General features: G+C 39.5%; 1 protein-coding gene across 11 annotated transcripts in view; it reads left to right on the top strand.

Moving 5' to 3' along the window:
- The window catches only part of PAM (peptidylglycine alpha-amidating monooxygenase), a 267,335-nt gene extending 248,968 nt beyond the window's left edge, over positions 1 to 18,367 (top strand). For 3 of the 11 annotated variants that reach the window (XM_079786765.1, XM_079786762.1, XM_079786770.1), the window contains 6 exons: positions 1,835 to 1,950; positions 7,008 to 7,107; positions 9,120 to 9,173; positions 13,812 to 14,015; positions 16,853 to 16,906; positions 17,566 to 18,367. In XM_079786765.1, coding sequence (XP_079642891.1) covers positions 1,835 to 1,950; positions 7,008 to 7,107; positions 9,120 to 9,173; positions 13,812 to 14,015; positions 16,853 to 16,906; positions 17,566 to 17,747 — 710 coding nt within the window. In that variant the 3' untranslated portion in view covers positions 17,748 to 18,367. Of the gene's footprint in view, positions 1 to 1,834; positions 1,951 to 7,007; positions 7,108 to 9,119; positions 9,174 to 13,811; positions 14,016 to 16,849; positions 16,907 to 17,565 lie in introns of all 11 variants that reach the window. The other 8 variants (XM_079786768.1, XM_079786763.1, XM_079786767.1 and 5 more) reach the window with 4 other exon arrangements.
- Positions 18,368 to 18,590: the final 223 nt, after the last annotated feature.

Raw genomic sequence — 18,590 nt, 5'->3', positions numbered from 1 at the left:
GTTCATTGTAAATCAGTTTCAACTGGAGTTTTATATGAAAATAATGAAGAACTCAAAGATTTTACTGTTTGTAATGGGTTAAAAATGTTTTCCCAAATATTGATTTTGATTTTTCCTTGATTATGATCATCTGCTCTAGTTAGTAAATAATTAATATTATGGATTCTCACATCATCAACAGATGATATATGCCTGATAAAATCAGTATTCAAAATACCTCTGACATACTTTTAAAAGGGGTGACCAATTTTTTTAATAAAGATAAATATGTAAAGTGAGGCTTATGTCTAAATGCCAGGAGGAATGACCAATAAAATTTGGAAATTTTTTCTCATTTGCAAAATAGATTTTCTTGACTTTAGGAAAACCAGAAAAAAATTATCTACACTCATAAAATAAGATCCACTTGATTCATACTACAAGATAACTTAGCATAATATTTCTTTAAATAATGAATACTTACTGAACATTTTGAAAGAATATTTAATTTCTAAAATGTGCATATAATTTTGCCATAAGTTTTATTAAATCTATCTATATTAAAGTAGCATTGCTATTTACAGCTATTACTATAATATTTATATTTTTATGCCTTTAAAGTTGCTTATGGCTACTATCTCCCCAAGCAGCCTCCAGTTTATTTAGGACATGAAATAAAGGGATGCAGGTGGCTGGGTAAGGAGCTAGTTTGGCTTCCCCACAGAATAAATAATAAATAATAAAAAGTGATATTAATATCATTAATATCCTTACAAGAGATAGTCTCATTTTTATTTTTACCTCATGGTTAAAGAATAAATTTGGCAAGACCATTGACCTAATAAAGAGGGTGATCAAGTTCCTAGTGAATAAAAACAAATCAAATGTGAAGAGAAAAGCATCAGGAGAGAAGATGAGAGGAAATCTGATTAAAAACAGAATTTAAACCAAAGATGACGTGTATTACAATTGGAATTCTCTTTACAATATTGCACAATAGTATTTGATTTTCACAATGTTGATTTTTTTACTGTGATATGCTAAAGAACCCTATTCTGAAATCCTTAAAGGAAGATAAAAATATCTTCAATAGTGGTTTAGTGTTGTGTATATTTTAATTCTTTGAAAATGTAATTTTCATCATCTGAAGTACTTATTTAACCAAGACATCATAATTTCTATTATTTTGGATAAACACTACTATACTAAGAAATAAAATGTTCCTAAAAAGAGTATTCGTTGAATTAATAAAAATAAAATGGTTTAATTTTTTAAATTGTGAAAAATATATATCTTTGGTAATCTGAAATATGCATCTCACATTTTCAAACCATTCTTCTCCCTATACTATAACTTATGTCCTTAGCATATTTTCCTCTAATTCTTCTCTTAACTATAGCAGATATTATATAATTTTTTAAAGATCTGATACTCTAAAATGATTTGCTTAAATAACCTGACTCTTCCCAATACCTATTTAGGATGCCTGTGATATCTCTATGTGTCTATACCTATATTTTTATGTCATATATCTATATTTACATCTACATCTATCTCTATATCAATATCTATATCTATATATATTATCTATGTGTTCCTGATTTCCACTGACTTCCTAAGTGGAACAGGCCTAGCTTTTTCTGATTTTCCTATTACAAGGAGCTTATTCTCATAACCTGATCTTATTATTATTCAGAAGAAGACATTTGCTAAGTGTTTTATTTTCTACTTTGGTTGCCAGTTGTAGGGACCAGATTGACCCAATATTTATTGTTTGTGTAAATGTACATACATGTCTTTGAAGGCCAGTCTTATCCATATTTTAAAGAATAGTTAATGGAATATCTTGTCACAGGTTTGCTCTTTGTGGTGAATGGGAAGCCTCACTTTGGGGATCAAGAACCAGTACAAGGATTTGTGATGAACTTTTCCAGTGGGGAAATTATAGACATCTTCAAGCCAGTGCGCAAGGTATTCACATATAATGAGAGAAAATTAATTTTTATGTGAGAGAATTAAAATGCAAACCCTAACATTCAATTTATACTTGAATAATCTCTTAAAAACTTGAAGGAGATGTAATCACTTTCTTAGGTAGGTTGGACACGCTCCAATACAATGTTTTATTTAGAATAAATGTCCTGTATTCTGATCAATTTCTTCAGCTGCAAATTAACACTGAATGCAGAACTAAGGTTGTTAATAGACTCTGCATACAGTGGCAGGTTTAAATTTACTGTAGTTAGAATACCAAAAAAATTAGGCTTTTCTGGTTTCATCCTAGTAGAGAAGATATCACAGTATGTTAAACTGTACTTTTATAGTTCTCTTAGATTCAACAGAAACCTTGTTTGCTTTTTTAATACTATGACTACACTGAGCAACAAGACTTGAAAATAGCAGTTCCTGGAATTTATTCAAGTCCTAAAGACTTGGCCTACGTAAGAGACGAAAGGCTAGTTTGGGCTTCACAAAGGGCTTACCACTATTTACTCTAACAGTGTCTTTTACAAACACGGGAACTGTGGCCCAGTGTGCCCACTGCTTTCTCAGTTTACTTTCTCTGCATATGACCAGAATGATCAGAATGTTCACACACACTGCCCGAATATACTGGTGGTACCTCAGTTTTAGAAAATTCAGCCTGCTAAAATGCTGCTGGCTGAATTTTTAAAGCATATATAGATTTTATTTTTTAAAACATGTAAAGATTTATTGGGCTTATTTGGATCAAAATATGTATCCTAAGCCACCGGGCAAATTGCATCTCTATACTCATAATGCTTATAGTATTCTTTAAGATATCAACTTTGCTAGATTAAAAAAATACTTTAAAATGCCTCGATATTTTAGAAATGTGCCTGTTAGAATACTGACAGCTAGTCTGGGGTTTATCAGAATTCATTCTTGAGATATTTATTCAGTGCCTAATCTGTGTTAGGCATTATCCTATACACTAAGGATATGATGATAAACAAAATAGGACATGCCCTCTCACTCAAATGGAGTTTTAACAAGAGCTACAGAATCTGATTGGAAGCAAACTGGATCTGAACTAAAGGTTCCAGTACAAGTTCCCTGTGTGGGTTTCTATCCTATATAATAAAAGCCTAATGTGCAAATCGATCGATTGGTGGAATGACCGGTGGAACGACTGGTCACACTGACCACTAGGGGGCAGACGCTCAACGTAGGAGCTGCCCCAGCCCACAGGCCCCAGAACAGCCAAGGCAGTGCCATTGGGGGGTGGGGGGGCGAGGGGGGGAGCCCTGATCGCCCGGCCAGTAGCCCAACAAATCAGCCCTGATTGCCGGCCAGGCCTAAGGACCATACCCATGCACAAATTTCAGGCACCGGGCCTCTGGTTCATATGTAATAAATAAAAGTTTTCATAGACGTATTTCACCTGAAAAGCAATAAGTAATCAAATATCAAATCATAATAGCTCTTCAGAAGGAAATTAATTACATTGATAACATATTTTATTTCATTGGTGTTTCAGATCCTTATTGGTTGTCCCATCTTCATCGTTTTGCCACGTTGAGCTAAATTCCTCTTACCTACTAATAGAGTGAGAACATTAACTTTCTTTTAGGTCTTCATTTTGCAATATTTTGCCTTGATTTTTCTGTATCGACCAGCTATTAACTTTTAATTCAAATATGCATCCTGAAATCAAAACTAAATGCTAAGCAAGAAATTAGATTCTAAATGAACCTTACTCTCACAAAAATGTGAACAGCCCTGAATTAAAATTTCAGAAAGCATTGTGCCCAAACACCAGCATTCATCAGACATTTGGTGATGAATGAGTCACTGTATATGGATCAGCACAGCAAACCTGAAAAGAGAGTCCAAGGTGAAATTTGCTTTTTCTTTCAATAAACAAGACTTGATATTACACCAGAATATAGAATTGGTTCTGTGTTAACTCAGTAAACTGAAAAATCAGTTCATGAACCTCTCTGAATTGTCACCTAATTAAGTTGTCATCACAAAGATTAAGTGTGGGTGAAGGAAATAATGAGGTGTATTGATTCCTATATAAGAAGATATTCTTCCTTCAAGTCAGAAGTCAAGTTTTACGTAATGGTGTGCGCCTCTGTTTGTGCCCACCCATTACTTGTCTCCTCGTGTGTTTCGATTCTCCCTCTTCTACTATTACATTCTTCAGAGAAGTTTTTGTCTCCAACGTTTGATCTTCATCTTTATGTCTATGCAGGGAAGCTGAGACAGAGGACAATATATAAGATGGTTCTGTCAAATAGTGTCAAAAAGCTATAAGGGCAAGGCACATAGTTGTCCCCCAAATTCCACACACACACACACACACACACACACACACACACACACACACACACAATAATCAGAGGAAAGACTTATGGTCCTTATTGTCTGCTTTCACACACACTCTTCAGGCTGTCTTTCTTTTTTTTTTCCTTCTCTCTTATGAAAGGCAGCCCATGTGGAAAAGGAGGGAAGTGATCCCCACCCCTCCATGCAAAACACCAATAATAATGACAAAAAAAACCCAGTAGACCCAGATTTGTGTTATTTCTCTGAGCTAAATGATAGAGATTAAAATTTTAATATTTAATAATAATTGAGCTAAAAGGATCCCATAGGTTAAATTACTTATCCAAAGCTACGTAGTCAGAAGCACACCTGAACCTCAAACCCAGGTCTTTGGGACTGTGATTCGCCTCTTACTCCTCTGAGGCACACATTGGCCTGCCAAGGGATCTTTTCAACCTCAACATGAACTTGGTGCAACTTCTTAGAGAATTGTTTTACTTAACATTAAGTAAGTTTCAATATTATTTGTGTTATAGCAAACAAGTTATGTTATAGAGAACACAAAATCCTTATGAGTATTTAAGGCAGAATAACAGATGTTGAGGGTGCAGGTTGTCCTGGGCTTTGTCACCGGGTGGCCCAGGAGGATGCTGTCATTCTCTTCTCCTATTTTATTTCGCTGGGGCAGAGAACCTCAGAAGAAGAGTTTACAAAGCCTAAGTCAGAAGATCTTTGAATCTCTTAAACTCTGAAGTCTGAAAGCTCACAACATAATTTTCTCTTTCAAATAATGCAGAACAATAGACTAGTTCATTAAAAACCACCTCAGTGCTTCTGATTGCAGTAGTAATATAGATCCCGAGGCCCCGCCCCCTACGCCTCCCCTGAACTCCTCCTGTGGCCCCAAAGTATTTCTAACAGAACTCTTGGCTCCCTGTGTCAGTGTGAGAACCAGATAGAGGCTTACTGTTATTGTTGCCTTGAACTGATGACATACTGTGTGATTCAGTGATGAACAGCTCACATATCCCCTCTCACCCTTATCGCTCCCCCCCCCCCATTATAATAGTTTCTACCAGAAAATATGGAGCACTTTACAACCATATGTTTTGCAAAGCCATTTTTTTAAGACCATATTTTGGTATAGAAGAGGAACTGCCTATAATTTGCAAGTCGGTTGCCACCCATTAGCTGAACCCAAAATAAAGATGAACATTTAATGACAGGCTTGCGAGGTTTCAGCAAGGCAGCGTTTTGATTTCTGGCTCTCTGTCCTCATGCACATTTGTCACAGCTCATTTGGTAGTATGAAGGATTGAGCCTCCTTGGCACTGCCGTCTCATTTTTCCTTTCATTGTGACAAATTGTTGCTGAATTTTAAAGCACAATAGTATCTCCAAAGCGTGTATTCTGTCCTAAAGTGAACTGAGCACTGCAATTTGCCTCATTAGTGCCGTTGTACTCAGCAAACTAAAGTGGGCAGATGCTGATTGATAAGCCCACCGGCGGGATAATGCTCCTGTTCATACTCACGGGTCCTATATTTGAGAGCTGTGCCCTCAGGCAGGCCTGGCTGGCCCCAAAGGCAAAAGCATCCTCCACGTCCTGCCAACTGGCAGCCACATGGAACCTTCGCAGGCCTCAGCAGGCAGATGGAAATGGCTGCCGCACATGTTTTAAGGCTGCTCTTCTAGGAACTGGGTGGTGACCCTGGGTCCAACTGAAAGTGTGGTTTCTACAAAGTGCTCCCCTGTCTCCTTTGTCCTCGGACTGAGATCGTGATGATTGAAATGGAAATATGTCATGAAGAAAGACATAGTGAAACACCGAGTAGCTAAGTAGATACCAAAGCTGAGAAAGTACTGGAGGTAACACTCAACACTCCTTTGTTGACTGAAGATATTGTAAACACTGGGCTTCAGAGTATAAAACCCTACACTGTTGCCTCTCTCCTGGTATACATTTTAGATCTCACCCTGGCTGGTGTGGCTCAGTTGGTTGAGCATCATCCCATACACCAAAAGGTCACTGGTTCAATTCCTGGTCTGGGCAAATGCCTGGGCTTCGGGCTCAATCCCCAGTAGGAGGCTTACAGGAGGCAACTGATCTCTCTCTCTCTCTCTCTCTCTCTCTCTCTCTCTCTCTCTCTCTCTCTCAAAAAATCAGTAAGAACATATTTAAAAAGAAAGAATCTGAATGTACTGAATCTTTGAAATGACTTCTCTAAACAGTGATGTATAAGTAGTTTTTAAGGTAGCACATGATAATTTGATCAGGATAATAGCCAAAATTTAATACCTGGTCTTTTTGACTTGTATAGATTTAAACAGGCAAATTTGATAGTTATTAAAATAAATATAAATAAATGGGTAGATATTGCAACACCAAGTAATCAACACTGTAAAAAGAAATTCTACTTGTAAATGTTAACTCTTTTAAAGACTTGAAAGTCAGAGGTAAGGGTCTCTTAGTGTTTCCTAATGTACAGAGGTGTGCCTGGCAGAGTCAGGGCCCAGAGAATGAATGAGTGACTCTCTTTGGCCTAGAGTTGCTTTGATGGGAATTACTGGTTTTGTTTTTGCTTGTGGTTTTTTTGTTTTTGTTTTGTTTTGTTTTTTGGTTTGAGTAATATGCTCATTGTTTTGTTGGGTGGTTTTGTGGGGTTTTCTGCCTGTTTATGGAGAATTCAAGTACGGGCTTGCCACCCTAATGTGTGCTTCTTGTTTGGGCAGCACTTTGACATGCCTCATGATATTGCTGCCGCTGAAGACGGGACTGTGTACGTTGGAGACGCTCACACCAACACCGTGTGGAAGTTCATCACAACTGAAAGTATGGTTTTAGCAATATTATGGTGCATATGTTCCCCTCAGTTTTATTGCTTAAAAAAACATGTGGAAAAAAATGCATTTCTTTCTCTTTTTATCGATAGGAGAGGGAAATCAAGGTGTAGGTGGTAGTTGTTTGGTATTCATTTCAGGAATTAAATTAAATTTCTTAAGTGGAAAGAGACTCTTTTTTTGCTGGCAGTTATCCCCCCGTTCCCACAGATATTCCACAGGAAATTCTTGATGCCTGAAGTAACGTCTGCTATACTGAACGCCAATGTTAATTCCCGCTTCTCTCCAGAGGGGGGGAGATGGCTTTGGCAAGACAGACGGGCTGACTAGTTTCCACACAGGCATCACTCCCCAAGTGACTCTTCAGCTCTCCGCGGCTGCCGAGCACTGAGTATGCCAGCATCAGTGTCAGACACGCATCATTCCAAACAGGGGGCGCTCTGCATTTTTCCTTTAGGCTTCAGCTTACTCAGAATTCTGCACTGCTATGTTTTCATGTAGCTCAAAAGTATGTACGGGACAGAAGAGTTTCTCTTATCAGGATCAAGAAGGGAGTATGGGGGGGGGAGTTTCTGATTGCAATTTGGACGTTATTTCTAATTAGAAAGTATACTAACCTAGCCTCTGATATCAGACTAAAAAAAAGTAAGCTTTCTAAATTAAAGAGCGCGAGATGCTCAGTAAGCCACAAACCTCAGTGTCCAGAAATCCTTTTAAAATATGGTAGGGTCTAAACAGTAGGAGAAGGTAGAATTAGGGCGAAGAACTGAGAATGATAAATTTGTGGTATGAGAGCTGCAACAGGCAGCTTTCGATAGAGAAATAATAAGGAAACATGGACTTGATGGAGATAGGAAATGCTAACTAAAACAGGGAAAAAATGCAAATTATAAGAAGGGGAAAAACAAGCGATAACAAAGAAATTGGGTAGCATACAGGTCTTGGACCCCAAGTAGATTTGATAACTGCTGTCTTCAGAATTATCCTTTGAGTCACCTTTGCTGGTTTTGTAATAAAGCCCCAGTTAGGGCTGAGTGCACCGCGGCGCCCAGAACTGTTCCCCTCCAGCAGCAGCTTCCCATCCCCCTTGCAAGTGCGGCTCCCACCACCTGCCTTCTCAAGAGGAACCAGAAGGTGTGGGCAGACAGGAGAGCAAAGAGAGATGGATAATTCCCAATCGCATGTCTGAGCCGAGGTTTTTTCAGAATAAAGAAATAAATGAATACCTTTCAAAGTGGAACAGACTTTCAGAAACCTAGCCAATATCTTCATTTGGCAGGTAGGAATATGCTACTTGAACTCATTAAGATTCCAGTTTAGGCTCTTCATACCATCCTCATGGTTAGTACTCAACAGAGATGTATATCTGAGTCACTGGGGGAGGGTTTTTCAAAATACACATGGTCGCACCCCACTTGAGATCAACAGAAAGAAGAGGAATGATAATGCGTGCATTTTAGAAAGGCTTCCCTGGTGGTTTTGATGTATTTCCTGATTGAGAAGCACTGCAGTATAGCTTTCAGCTTCGAAACAGAAAAGTTCTCTGCATAGTCCAGAATGTAACCAAATAACAAACCAGGAAAGTAGTACCTTTGGGACGATCAGACTGTCATCCGGGACCAAACAAGTGTCTTTGTATCTGCCTGCTAGTGTTTAACTAGTCACATCCATATATGTCAGCTAGAAGACTGATGGACATGGCAGGACTAGCTATCTCCAAGATGTCACATGAAAACAGAACGACTTGCTATTTCAGAAATCAAAAAGGAAAATCTCATTTTAAATATGAAGACCTTAGAAATATTTCAACTTCCCCTAGGAGATTTTATCCAGGATTCCTAGACCTGGCACCTAATTAGTGATTGGTATTAAACTCTTTTCTAATATGAGAATGAATTTGATAAATTAAGGAAATATTTTCTACTGAGCAAAATTAATATCAAAATTAAGTTTTCCATTGTCCTTTTGGGGGTTATGATGCTCTGTCTCTTTGCTGTGTTACAGAAATGGAACATCGGTCCGTTAAGAAGGCTGGCATTGAGGTCGAGGAAACCAAAGGTTGGTCAGGTTCCTCTCTGACTGTGAATCCCAAGGCTATTTGTGTTGAATTATTTTATGGCTCTTAATTGCACTTAAAATAGTATCAAGCTAAAAATAGAATCTGTTAAATTATCAATCATTTCTGCTGTATCCTGAACCTTTAAACCTACACATTAGCATCGCTTTTTCTAATAAATGGAGTAGTAATAATAAGTTCAAATTCACTAATTTCAGGTGATGAAAAGTGATTAAGAAATCTATTTTTAAAAATGGGCCAGAAACATTCAGGGAGGAAAAAAATAAATTAGTAACTTGTAAGTATGTTAACCTCAGACAAGCAGAAAAATACTTTTCAAAGTACTGGAAAAGGCCTTTTCCTAAGAGGCTCTAATCTAAAGGAGTGGAAAATACCTTTGGTGAGTTAATATTGTAAGAGCCTGAGAAGATTAGCTGCTCCCCAAGTTTCTAAGTAAAATTTAGACCCCCCAGCATTTACTGAAAGCCATCTATGTGTAAATCACTGTAATAGGTCTTAGGGAAATGAAACTGTGCCTGACTTTAAGAGACTTACACCCTGTAAGGAGTGTGTGTGTGTGTGTGTGTGTGTGTGTGTGTGTGTGCATACATATACATATATACAGATAAGCATAACATTGATATATATTATCAAGAATGGGTAGATAAGATTAAGCTGCTGGTAAGCAACCACTTGGTTCATATGGAATCTCTGTCAAGTTATTTTCTCTCTTGCCTAGAACCAGTTTATATTTGTACATTGTCTGCTATCCATAGGGTTTGAACATCATTGTGTCTAGTTAAGAACTCACTAGAGATGCTCCTAATGTTTAAGTAGCAAAGTGATTCCATTATTAGTTGCTTTACAAATGACTCACCTAGATATTCAGACTTAACCCTAGGTTTACTTGTTTTCCTTTCTCATGAAAGCAGGTGGAAAGAGATGAAAAGAAGCAAGAACCAAGAGGGAGTTTAGGGAGTTTATGTAGGCAGATAAGAAAATATAGCCGGCTCAAGGTTGAAAGGGGTAAGATAATATTATAAAATAAATAAGTAGCAATTGTTTGGCATTTGTAGTGATTCTACCTATGTGACACTGCTGAGTGGCATTCATACCATAGTCATATGACAAAGTTCCCAGGCCCCTATATTTTTATCATTATATATAGAATTATTGATAAGTTCTGTTTGCTCTGGAATAAAGATATGCTGGGAATGGTATTATTATTAACTAGAAGCCCAGTGCACGAATTCGTGCACTCGGGGGAGAGGGGTAGGTCCCTCATCCTGGATTGCAAGAGGGTGCAGGCCAGGTTGAGGGACCCCACTGGTGCACGATCGGGGCCAGGGAGGGACACAGGAGGTTGGCCAGCCTGGGAGGGACCACGGGAGGTCTCCAGGGCGTGTCCGGCCCATCTCGCTCAGTCCCAATTGGCCGGACCCCAGCAAGCTAACCTACTGGTCAGAGTGTCTTCCCCCTGGTGGTTAGTGCACGTCATAGCGAGCGGTTGAGTGGCCTTAGCATATCATTAGCATATTACGCTTTGATTGGTTAAATGGATGACCCGACACTTAGCATATTAGGCTTTTATTATATAGGATAGCTATCATTTATGGAGCACAAACAATGGGCTATACAGAATTATCAAGTTTAATCCTTACACCAACAATGTGATCATTGCAATATCTCCATTTTATATATAAAGACATGAAGATAAGAATTACTACTATGATAGTAAGTGGCAAAGCTAGGTTTTGACCAAAGTCTGTTTGGCACCAAAGCCTGGGCTCTTACCCACTAGTCCTGTACCACTGAGGAGAGATGAATACTACCAATTGACTCACCGTAAATTCTTCCAAGAACTATAGGTTGGAGAGGGCTGTAGATTACTCTGAATCCTCTGGTATTTCAAAGTGGCCTCAAACCATCTCTGTTTAAATAGGACACACACACACACACACTCTCTAGGTTGTACTGGTTGGCCTGTTGAGAACAGCCCAACCACACTGACCAGTGAGGGGTGAACTGAGCTCCTCCCTGTAGTTCATTTTGCCTCTCCTCAGTCCGCCCACTGAGTCATCTGGTTGGAAACCCTCCCGGTCCGTGGCAGAATGCAGCAGTTCCAATAGTAAATTTTGTTGAAGTGTCGTGTCATGACGGTCCCATTTTAATAGTTAGGAATGTCCAAACTCAAATGAAGTTGTTCTTTTCTTTTTTGAACCCATATGACACTCATTAAACCTTTTTTTTTTTTTAAGATTACTTTCTTATTTCAAAAAGGAATATAAATCATGCTGGATCTCCAGAGTTTGTCTTTTACCAAAATCCGGAAGCTCAACTTAAACCACTCCTTACAAAAGAGGGAGAAACACCATCCCAAACTTAATAGACTTGTTCATACATGTTAATTGTAAATTTCCAAATTCGAGTCACCTTGGATGACACTCATCCCAACGGTGAATGTTCACAGGGCAGAGTTTCAGAACCAGTGTTGTGTCCTCAGGGAGTTGTGGGGATAAAAGAATTTGTGGTGATAAGAAACTCAGGAAAGGAATTTAACTTTTCAAATAAAGTTACCAGGGATAAAAGAGATATGCCAGTGTCCCACCAAAAGCACAGCCTTTATCCCTGCTCCACTGCACAGTAAAAGATGATGACACTCAGTGCCCCAGCGGGGGTGAGGAATTTCAGAAGTGCAAGGAATGTATCTTATATTTTAGCAAGTTTATTGCCTCATTCTCAGCACATGTTCTATGAGTGCTAAACTGATTATTTTAGGCTGTCACTTACTTTATCCATAGCGTAGCACAGCCCTAGTCCTGCCTTATGAAAGAACCTAGATATAGTTGATATAGCCTCACCATACTTAATGGCAGGTAGAAAAGGCTAAGTAATGTCTCTGTTTGCAGTCACCTTCAAAAAGAAATAAACCTTTCTTCCAAGGCAACCAATTCTTGATTGGCAACCTGTAACTTTGGCCTATATATTTTTTTAAATCCTGTTGTGTTTTATGTATTTTCCTGCTTCAAGGTAGAATAAGCTTGAATATTGAACAACTTGTATACCTCTTCTACAGTAATACGAAAACAAAACAGTGGTTAGGAAGAGTACAAGTCACATTTATATTCCTCATGGAAACTGAGACTTAGAAAGGTTAAATTTGAACCATCTAGATTTATGAACCAATCCCTTCTCTCCACTGAAGTTTCGAGAGCCACTTCATTTGACAAAAGAAGAGAAATAATTGTCTCCTCTTAACCGTAGTGCAGGGAAGGAAATGAGGACTATGACAGGCCATCTGTAAGACAGTGATAATAATAGTGCCTACTCATGGGCTTGGTGTGATGATTAAATGAGAACAATGCCTGATACCTCTTTAAGTGCTCAATAGGTATCAATGAGACATGAAGGAGGCTGGCTCAGAACATTTAAGCAAAAGGCTGGGACCTGCCATTTGTGTATATCAAAAATTGTGTTTACAGTGTCTTAAGTAATTTGAGAAATGCTTCCTTGGAAAAGTGTCCAGTTATCTACTAAGCTGTGTCTACATATATTAAACATTCACCAAAGGTTTTCCTGACAATGTTAAACCACCTATCCCTGCCATTTTATCAAAATGTCCATAAGGCCATATGATTCATTCTGTATCATAGGTTAGAAGGGCATCACAAGAAATTGAAGTTCCGGAAACTGTGGGCGTTTTGGCAAACATGGTTATATCTTCTAGACTTGGCACAGTAGGGTTTTTATACCAACACACATCTGTGCCTCTTGAGGGCAAGAGTGTCTCAAGGCTCAAGTCACTTTTAAATCACTAGTTATTAAGATCCCTGCATCAGCTTACATAGTGTCATTGTATCAATTTCCCAAATAGTTCTTTAGGTCTGATATCTGCCTAAAACCTGCCAATATCACAAAATCATTGTATGTTCTTTTCATCAACCTCAAAAGGATATACAGTGCATATGTGTGCACTTACAGTTTGCTGGGAACTGTAAAAACAGACCCCGAAAAGGACACACTTCCTCTTCCCAGGTTTTAATCCTAGAATAAATGTGTGCATACAATGTACAAATAATTCATTGAACATGAAAGAGATTCGTAAAGATACAAGGACACAAAATCTTATTAAACAACTTCTTTATGGTAACATTTGTACCCAGCGGCTTTATAAAGGAGGTATATTACATCACAGTGTCAGATGAGGTTGCTAAGGCCCAGATCACTTAAGTAACTTGCCCAAAGTTTCGCAGCCAGTTGCACAGGCACCAGGGGTCAGAGGCCGGATCCTCTTGACGCCAGCCTGCACACCAGTTCCATCCCTTACACCATGCTGCCTGTTCATTTTATCTTTGAAAAGATGCAAAAGGGGGCTATTTTTTGTGTGGAATTCCAGCTAAGAGGAAATAAAACATAGAACAACAGAAAAACAATTTAAAGGTGAAAAGCCATTCAGTGGGTATTGCCCATCACAATACGCGCTGCCAGCTTCATAGATTCAGACAATGAAGCATGAACCCGCGTGCACTGCACTCAGCAAGTTCTTTGGGAGCCGTTGTTGATTTGCCTGGGGAGGCGTGGTGGGAGGGCTTTGGAATCTTTGGGTCAGTTGAATATTGTGAACTCTTCTCTCCCTGAAGAATCCGAGGCAGTTGTTGACACCAAAATGGAGAACAAACCCGCCTCCTCAGAATTGCAGAAGATACAAGAGAAACAGAAACTGATCAAAGAGCCAGACTCCGGAGTGCCTGTTGTTCTCATTACAACCCTTCTGGTTATTCCGGTGGTTGTCCTGCTGGCCATTGCCATGTTTATTCGGTGGAAAAAATCAAGGGCCTTTGGAGGCAAGTAAAATGAGCCCCTTGAACTTGGAGCCTACTTTTGAAAGAGTGTTTGGCCTTAAAGTTCCATTGTGATTTTTTTTTTAAGTGTTCTCTGCCTTTTTTGACATTACTGTCTATGTTCCAAATATTGTCTATAGTTAGTATCACAGTAGAAAATGTATCTGGAGCCTCAGAAATTTGGATATTTGGGTGGTTAGATTAAAATATAACCTTTAATATTGCTTTTTAGCAACTGGCTTAAGCCCAATTGATGTATACTTTATAGCAAGTGCAGTCAGGGTACATTAGCTGCAGGGTCCAGACAGAGGAGACCCCTGCTGTTAGAAACAGGCTCAGTTCTCAAAATAGCGGGGCTGTTATTTGGGAGTTGTATTTCTCCCCACCTGCTGGTCCTGGCTCTTGCTCTTAGCTCCTTGACCTTGGGCAAGTTACTTAATCTCTCTCGGCCACAGTTTCCTCATTTGTAAAGTTGGAATAAAAGACTCAATCAGGTTGTGTGAGGAATAAATGAAATGATGTACAGAAAGCATTTATCTCAGTACCTGGTACCTAGTAAGTGCTTTTTATTAAGGAATAACAAAGTAAAAAAAAAGTCATAAGTCAAAAAAGATACTTGTCTTAAACCTCAGCTGTCTCAGGAAACCAACTATTTCTATAACAAACCATCTGGTAGTTTTTAAATAGTCATAAAATAGGCCATCAGTCCACCTTTCCTGACCATACAAGGCAGGTTCCAAAACTGGAGTCAGCATTTTATGAAATTATTATCATAGTACAGAACCCAGGAGCTGAGTTCCTTTTAGGACATCCAAACAAACAAACAATTCGGCCTGTGATTCTCACATCTCAGAAGGAGTCCCTTGGCTGGGTCCCCTGGCCTAAGGCAAGAATCTACAGCTCCGTCTGGAAAGGAGTCCATGGATTTGGGGGGGGAGGCAGCATTTGATCAAGAGACAGCATCTGACTCTATTTCAGGCCAGAGCGGCCATGGCAGGAATTCAGTGCCCACAGCAAAGCCCTGACACAGAAACAAAACCCAGAGGATTCAATTTAATAGGTGGCGAAAGGGAGTCTTTCTTGGACTTTCTTTTACTCTTCATAGACAATTGGTAAAGCCTTGCACAAAAACAGTTAACTCTTCCCAAAAAAACACTTCTGTTGAGCCCCTCTTATGGGTAGGGAACTCGGTCAGCAGGGGCAAAGATAAAGAAACTTAGTCATTGTCTTCATGGAGTTAGGTGGAAGCTTCAAACGAACAAGAATCTGGCTAAGTTGTCTTGTTTATTGGTGTATCCCCAGGACAAATAACAGTTCCTGGCACTAGGGCTTCAACAAATAATTATTGGAGAAATAAATGGAGCTTACAGAATAGATGACACACAAGAGAGAGATGACATTAAAAAAAAAAAAAAGATGACCCATGAAATTGATTAGCAAGTGTGTTAAGTGCAGTGGTAATTACCAGGAGTATCGGGTGCATGTGGGGACTGGGCAGGTAGCAGTACTATCGGAAAGCAAACTATACTGGATGAAGGAATACCGGAGAATCAAGAAAGTCTGGCCTCCCCTGCCGTGGCACGGTCACAGAATGCTGAGTCCACACGTGCGTGTTGGGAAGGCAGAGACCCAGGTTGAACCATAGGAAATTACTATTGTGCAATCACATTTTCTTTAGTAAAAATTGCAGTTTTAATTGCACATTTAGTTCTAAAAGGAAATCAACTTCACATTTTCTCAACATTTGTTCTTGATATATCTTACCACTCTGTGAGGGTTTTAGAAACCCTCATAAAGGACCCCGTTTATGCAGCATACCCTGATTGCGTATTGGCTCCATATCAGACACTGTAGTAGGCTCAGGGGGTGGAAAACCAGCTCAGGGCTGTCCTGCACCCTTGTAGAACTTACAGTCCAATGTGTTGGCTTTCTAACAGACCTAATAGATTCTTCTTCCATTCTTCCCTATTCCCCTCCCCACCCACTATGCTACCTCTCCTCTGTTATCTGCCTGCTAGCTTTCTTCATAATGCTGCCTCCATCCCTGGCTAGAGATTTCATAGGAGAGCCGCAAGCCTCGCTTCCCTGGCACAGCTCTTACGGAGGTGGAAGCCAAGGTAGAGAGTGCAGGGAGGTACACAGAAACAGAAAAATGAAGTCCAGCTGGCGTTCTGCCTCCCCAGAAAGAAAGGAAGTTGATCTTTCATGGAGATAGGCAGCCCCATGGGGAACACTTGGGTCACCTCATCTGATTGAAAATGCTCAGGGTTCCCAGTCCCTTGCTTTCACTTCGGTCGTATAATGGGGGAATGATGTACATGGGCCCCAAGCTTTCTCAAGCAGGGCATGTACTGTTCTTCAAAAAAAAGACTAAAGCCTAAGACAAATATTTCTAAATTGTAATAATGAAAACTTCCCGATTTTTACAAACTACTGGTAATTTAATTTTGTCCCCATGGAAAGTAATATTTATTGAGCACTTATTGTATACTTACGGTAAGGCACTGTTCTAAGTACATTACGTGCAGTGTGCCCCTAATCTTTACAGGTAGGTAGAGAGTGTCATTGACCCCTCTTTCCTCAGAGGAGAAAACTGAAGCTCAGAGAAGTAATTTATTGAGATTGCACAGCGTGTGAGAGAGCAGGCAGGCGTCGAACCCAGCTATGGCCCTGTGTGCATCACGATACTAGATTACCTTTTCCCCTTTGGAATTGCATGCAGGCCAGAGCCAGACCCTGTTAATTATTTATGAATTCCTGAATTTATACTGAAAGTTGAGCCCATGGATTGAGGAGGGTGATTGGGGCTCCTTTTGAAATGTGCCATCTTTTTCTAGCAGATTCTGAACATAAACTCGAGTCAAGTTCAGGAAGAGTGCTGGGAAAACTTAGAGGTATGCCCGTGACCTTTTAAAATCCTTCACATTTGGTTCAAAGTCAGCAAGCTCATGTCTCTTAAAGAGCAAGGAGATAATTCGTATTTCCTCTCTGGAAATGAAACCCCTGTGTGCAGCATAGCATCCCCCAGCATTGAACGCAGAATGCAAACTATAAACCGAAGTGTGTGGCTATGGCGGTGAATTTCCCGTCTCTTTTTTCCACCTTGCCATTCTGTATTATCTAATTCTCCTCCCTTGCCTTTTATCTGACTTTGTCTTCAGTAAATTTTCTGTCACTCCTGTGGGCACGTCAGTGCCTGTCATCTGAAGATGACCTTTTCATAAACTCACTGAAATGGAGAGCTGCTTGTGGGATGCCAGTTCCCCAGAGCCTGGAACGTGCAGGAGGTGAAAAGTGAATCTGAAACAATCCTGCAGAAACACATAGTCCCCGGGAGCTTTGTTTGTGCCTTCTGTATTTCAATAACCGTGTGTAGTACCCATCTGACTTTGTAGGATAAGTGTCTCTGTATGTCAATCTTTTTTTGTTTCTCTTTTGCTAATATCTACCCTTTCCCATCCCCAACTTCCAACTGTACCATGTAAGACTATGCAGAGAAACTGAGTCATTTGTGTGACCTTCATCTCAATTCTATGTTATTTGCTTTCTTCAGGGAAGGGAAGTGGAGGCTTAAACCTTGGAAATTTCTTTGCGAGCCGTAAAGGCTACAGTCGAAAAGGGTTTGACCGCCTGAGCACCGAGGGCAGTGACCAAGAGAAAGATGACGATGACGGGAGTGAATCGGAAGAGGAGTATTCGGCACCGCTGCCCCCGCCCGCACCGCCCTCCTCCTGAACGCCCGGCTTTGGTCCGGCTGAGGAGATGTACCGAGAATGCCAATTCTTTTCCCGTTAGCACGTTAGAGTTTTGTGTGTTTAATTGTAAACTGTACAAGTCTGTGCGGGACTGTACACATTTTATTTACTTCATTTGGGTTTAGTTGGCCTCTGTTTCTAGTTGAGGAGTTTCCTAAAAGTACATAACAGTGCCATGGTCTTCATATATGGACATAGAATAGAGAAACTGTCCTCTTCTTCCATCACACTACTAATTGATGATGGAAGGCTTGCTCATTTACCTTTCTGAGACTTTTCTGTAGGTGTAAATAAGCCCACTCTGCTTGAACACAGTATTTTCCCAATAGCGCTTCCATTGCCACCGTCTTTCTTTGGTGCCTTTCCTGTTCAGCATTCTCAGCCTGATGACAAAGCTGCTAAATCTCCTATTTTTTTAAAATCACTAGCATTATATTGCAACAAGGGAAAGAAAAAAGTCTCTATTTAAATTCTTTTTTTAAATTTTCTTCTTCAGTTGGTGTGTTTTTGGGATGTCTTATTTTTAGATGGTTCCACTGTTAGAACACTATTTTCAGAATCTGAATGTAACTTGTGTAATAAAGTGTTTTCAGAGCATTAGCTGTCCGAGTGTATTTTGCAATGTTTGCATATTTCAGTTTTATATACAACTTTTGTGTAAATTACACAAACCACAGATATCGTGAAACCTTTTCAATGTCTTCAGGCCAAAGAAATGTTGTATTAAAATTAAAAAGGTATTTTGTTATGTATCCAATATAAACTAAAAGCCAGCCTAACAGTTTACATACATGTGTAAAACCAGGCTCTCTTTTAAAATCCA

The sequence above is a fragment of the Cnephaeus nilssonii genome, assembly GCF_951640355.1.
Source record: "Cnephaeus nilssonii genome assembly, chromosome: 2".
NCBI classification, from domain to species: Eukaryota; Metazoa; Chordata; class Mammalia; order Chiroptera; family Vespertilionidae; genus Cnephaeus; species Cnephaeus nilssonii.
The sequence above is the reverse complement of the archived record's forward strand: the minus strand, read 5'-3'. Positions and strand labels throughout refer to the sequence as shown.